This window comes from Seriola lalandi, unplaced genomic scaffold, assembly GCF_002814215.2.
Source record: "Seriola lalandi dorsalis isolate HSWRI2012SDOR001 ecotype SW California unplaced genomic scaffold, Sedor1 jcf7180002053992, whole genome shotgun sequence".
In the NCBI taxonomy this organism is placed as follows: domain Eukaryota; kingdom Metazoa; phylum Chordata; class Actinopteri; order Carangiformes; family Carangidae; genus Seriola; species Seriola lalandi.
The window spans coordinates 11,600-16,584 of NW_019524545.1; the positions used below are offsets into that span (position 1 = coordinate 11,600).

General features: G+C 50.5%; 1 protein-coding gene across 1 annotated transcript in view; it reads left to right on the forward strand.

Annotated features, from left to right (window-relative positions):
* The window catches only part of arfgef3 (ARFGEF family member 3), a gene marked incomplete at both ends in the record, with an annotated part of 22,549 nt that overhangs the window by 5,323 nt on the left and 12,241 nt on the right, over positions 1-4,985 (forward strand). Inside the window, 8 exons of the mRNA XM_087173048.1 lie at positions 183-430; positions 553-665; positions 883-1,015; positions 1,091-1,692; positions 2,428-2,780; positions 3,258-3,424; positions 3,737-3,902; positions 4,064-4,171. Of these exons, the coding sequence (XP_087029174.1) occupies positions 183-430; positions 553-665; positions 883-1,015; positions 1,091-1,692; positions 2,428-2,780; positions 3,258-3,424; positions 3,737-3,902; positions 4,064-4,171 (1,890 nt within the window). The remainder of the gene's footprint in view (positions 1-182; positions 431-552; positions 666-882; positions 1,016-1,090; positions 1,693-2,427; positions 2,781-3,257; positions 3,425-3,736; positions 3,903-4,063; positions 4,172-4,985) is intronic.

The window sequence follows — 4,985 nt, forward strand, 5'->3', positions numbered from 1 at the left end:
GGGGGGGTGGAACGAGCTCATTCTCCTAATTAGAGGTTTAATAATTAGTTGATTAATAATGAAGTATTTACCCAGAGCTCTGGAGCAGTTAGTCTCTGAGCGTCCTGTCAGCTTCACGCCGTCTGTTTGTTTTGTGTCACAGATGATTAAAGTCTTTAATCTGACTCGTTGTTTTCTCCCAGGACTCAACCAGGAAGTGGACTCGTGCGGCGGAGGGATATCCGATCAGGGTCGGGGGTCGGGCTGCTCCTCCAGCGCCCCCGCCAGGATCGCCCCGGTGGTGCGGACGGTGTGTTACATCGCGGCGGAGCTGGTGCGTTTGGTGAGCTGCGTGGAGTCGATGAAACCGGTGCTGCAGTCGCTCTACCACCGGATCCTGCTGTACCCCCCCCCTCAGCACCGCACCGAGGCCATCCGCATCATGAAGGAGGTGGGAGGGGGCGGGCCGTCGCTCCTCACCGTCTTCCTGAACATATTACATGACATGATGTCACTATATATTCATTCTGTGAAATGTGTGTGTGTGTGTGTGTGTGTGCGTGTGTGTGTCAGATTCTGGGCAGTCCTCAGCGGCTGTACGACCTCGCCGGTCCGTGCGTGGCCGAACCTGAAACCAGGAAGCGCTCCTTCTCCAAGAGGAAGTCTCACCTGGATCTGCTCAGACTGTTCGTAACTCCTCTCTCCCTGTATATTTTATATTTTATATATAATATCTAAAACATTTCATACATTAAAGTTCATGTATTTAAAGAAGCTAAAATACTCATGGTTCATTCTGTCGAGCTCGATCATCAGGGACTCGTCTCCATCTTTTAAAGTCTGTTTCATCTGAAAGTCTGAATCAGTGAAGATGCGTCTGTGTGTTTCCTCTTCCTCCGGCAGAGTGATGGACGGGATGACGGAGGCGTGTATGAAGGGAGGCATCGAGGCGTGTTACTCCTCCGTCTCCTGTGCCTGCGCTCTCCTCGGAGCTCTGGATGAACTGTCGCACGGCCGCGGCATCCAACCTGAGCAGGTACGCCCCGACAGGAAACACACACACGGAGAGAAAGGAGGTGTTCAGCGTGAAACGGTGACGCTGTGTTTTCAGGCTCGGCTCCTCCTCAGACGACTGGAGGACCTGAAGGACGGGACGGAGTCCACGCGGGAGTCCATGGAGATCAACGAGGCCGACTTCAGGTGGCAGAGACACGTCCTGGCCTCCGAGCAGCCGCCGTGGGAGCCCGGCTCCTCCTCCTCCAACATGGCCACCAGCGGGACCACCGAGCGCAGCCCCGACATTAGCATCAGCATCACCACGGAAACGGGCCAGACCACCCTGGACCTGGAGGCGGGGGGGCTCGGACCGGGCCACACCACTCCTGAGGAGTGCGGGGAGGACGCTCGCCTCCCCTCGCCCTCATCCTGCGGCGGACAGGAGGGGGCCACGCGTGAGCGGAGCGTGGAGCCGGAGCAGGGGAGCAAACGGGAGGAGGGGGGAGGAGCAGGGGAGGGGGAGGGAAGAGGGGAGAAAGAAGGAGCAGGAGCAAGAGGAGGAGGAGGAGGAGGAGAGAGAGGAGTAGTGGTTCCTCCAGATGTGGTCCAGCGGAGTCACGCCCTCGTCTACCCTGACATCACCAACTTCCTGTCTGTGGAGTCCAGGACCAGGTCGCACCACGCGGGGGGGTCACGGTACAGCGAGAGCAACTTCAGGTGTGTGTGTGTGTGAGAGTGTGCGTGCGTGTGTGTGTGTGCATGCGTGAGAGTGTGTGTGTGCGTGCATGTGTGCGCGTGTGAGAGTGTGTGTGCGTGCACATGTGAGAGTGTGTGTGTGCGTGTGTGCACGTGTGAGAGTGTGTGTGCACGTGTGAGAGTGTGTGTGCGTGTGTGTGTGTGTGAGAGAGTGTGTGAGAGTGTGTGTGTGTGTGTGTGCATGCGTGAGAGTGTGTGTGTGTGAGTCATGACAAACTGTTTGTACGACTGATTTAATTAATGAGACACAATTAACACCAAGTGTGTCACAGTCGATCGCTGGAGCTTTCACTTCTCTTCATGTGCAGAGCGGCCATCTTGGATTTTGAGGTGTGGCGTTGGTGACGTTGCTCCAACTTTTCCGACTTCAGGAGGCGTTCAAGTTCAAATTTCCAACTGGAAATTGGAAATTCTGATTTCCCAGTTGAAAATGAACGCACCATGGAGCAGTGGAATACAGTTCATTTATTTATTTGCCAAAGCTTATAAATAAAAGAAGCATATTTGATTAATTTAGATTTTCAAAACTCAGTTTATTATTTTACATTATTATATTTTTTCCAGTTAATTGCAATGATGAAATGAACGAGTTTTTTCAATCTTAAACTTTTATGGCTTTCAAGTGATTGTATTGATCTTTGTATCAGGTGTCACAGTCTGATAGAGAAGTGATGACTCTCCCTGTTGCTCCTTCAGTGTGGAGGAGCAGGACCTGTCGCGGACAGAGTTCGACTCCTGTGACCAGTACTCCATGGCTGCTGAGAAAGACTCGGGGCGCTCCGACGTCTCGGACATCGGCTCTGACAACGTCTCTCTGGCTGACGAGGAGCAGCAGACGCCTCGCGACTGCCCGGGCCACCGCTCCCTTCGCAACGCCGCCATGTCCCTCAAACTGCTCCGCAACCAGGAGGCCGACCAGCAGAGCGCCAGGCTGTTCGTCCAGTCGCTGGCGGCGCTGCTGCCCCGGCTGCTGGGATTGGCCACCGCCACCGAGGTGGACCTGTCTCTGCAGAACTTCTCCTCCACCTTCTGCTCCGGACTGCAGGCTGGTGAGTGTGTGTGTGTGTGTGTGTGTGTGTGTGTGTTAGCTAAACAAACAGGATATTTGCTGAGGGTGGAGTGATCTGTGCAGCAGCCTTCTCTCTTCTGTCTCTGTTGTTGGTCGAGTCTCAGATGAAACATTCATTGTTTGAACAAGAACTGAAGTGAAAACAAAACTCTTGAGACGCTCTGTTGTTTTATTCAGTGGAAACCATGAAGTAAAAGAACAAAACAAACAATTACAGTTGGTTCTGCAGATTCAGAAACTACTGATTAAAACCAGAATTCATGTGTTCCCTAAACGCCTCTCATGCAGACTGTTGGTAGACGCTACAATTTACAGATGTTCCCTAAACGCTTCTCATGCAGACTGTTGGTAGACGCTACAATTTACAGATGTTCCCTAAACGCCTCTCATGCAAACTGTTGGTAGACGCTACAATTTACAAATGAAGCCCAGTAAAGTCCCCCCCCCCCCCCTCCAGGTGGGATCCACTCCCCGGGCTTCGAGGCAGGTGACACCCTGAGCTGTCAGTCTCTGATGAACGCAGACGGTCTGTACCTGGTGTCGTACTACGCTCTGCTGCTCAACCTCAAACTCTGCTGCTGCGACTACTACAGACGCCGGACGCTCGCTCCCGTGCTCAGCCTGGTGAGTGTCGCCTTCCTGCGTGACATCACTTCCTGCATCCCGCTCCTTACCGTCACTGTTTACAGGGCAAATGACATGTTTTAGATTCTTGTAAAGACGGAGGTTAAAAAATGAGTCTTTCTTCAAACTTTAAAAATATTTAGAAAATAAAATGAAATAGTTGCAAGAACATGGAAATAAAGTGTCAAGGACTTTACAGATTCATGAATTCACTGTGATAAATGTATGAAAAATCAAGAAAACACAAACTGTCAACTAAAGGTGTGTGTGTGTGTGTGTGTGTGTGTGTGTGTGTGTGTGTGTGTTATGCAGAAGGAGTTTGTGCGTCTGATCCAGAGCAGCGGCGTCCTCGTGGTTCTGTCCCAGGTGTGGATCGAGGAGCTCTACCACCAGGTGCTGGAGCGCAACCTGCTGGGCGAGGCCGGGTACTGGGGCTCGCCGGAGGACCACGCCCTGCCGCTCATCACCACGCTGACAGGTACACACACACACACACACCTCATATAATCCAAACGTAAGCCTACTCTCATTGGACTAGCCTCACCTGGAAGAAGACACTGTTTAGTTGCCATGGAAACTGTCAACATGGCCGATTTTCAGCCGATTATAAACACGTTGACCCCCCCCCCCTCCTCTCAGATATTGACGGTCTGGGCAGCAGTGCCATCGGCGGTCAGCTGATCAGGAGGGCGTCCAGCCAATCGCCACTCAGCTGCAACAAGGCGGGCGGTGACAGCGTGATGGCAGGTCAGTGTGTCATCATCAGCTCTAACCTCCACACATGAGCAAGGCCGCGCCAGATGAGTAGATGAATTATATATCCAGGGAACATGATGTAACTGCCCTGTGCATCATGGGAAATCTAAGCTCAGGTGAACACAGAGCGGTGGAGGTGAAGTGAAGATGCTGGTGGTGATGTATCAGTTTTTAAAGCTTATAAAACCTCGACCTCACTGTGTTTATGTAACAGTCTCTGTGACTCTGCTGTCTGCTGGGCCGCACACTGTGGCTTCATGTGGCACATCACATTAACCTCTAGGTCTTATGGCCGTTTATGTAAGAGCTCCTGTTACAGCTTGTTACAGATTGAGCCAGAACCTTCAGAAGATGAAGCTTTAGTCTCTAAAATAAAGGTTTTAATTCATCAGTTAAATTCCTTTAAAGTGCACGAAAGAGAAAAAACTAAATCAGATCAGTACTTGCTGTGAGCAGCTGGATCCATTTACCATGATCACAGAATAATCAAACATGCACAATGAAAATCTGATGCATATAAAACCTTTTACTTTAAATATCTAAATGTATTCAGACTTTAGGTTCTGTCTGACTGAAGTCGTCTGTTTGTTCGTCAGCAGAACATCTGAGGAAGTTCAAAAGATTTCAAAGAAATTTGGAGGAAAGTGAAACAAGATTCATTTTGCGAGATCGAGCATTTATGAACAATTTATTTCTCTTCGTGTCCGTCTGGTTACCACATATTTTAACATATTAAAGCACTAAGAATTAAATAAATGAATTGTTAAGTCACTAATTCTGACTGGGTGTAACTGCTCTGAGGAAG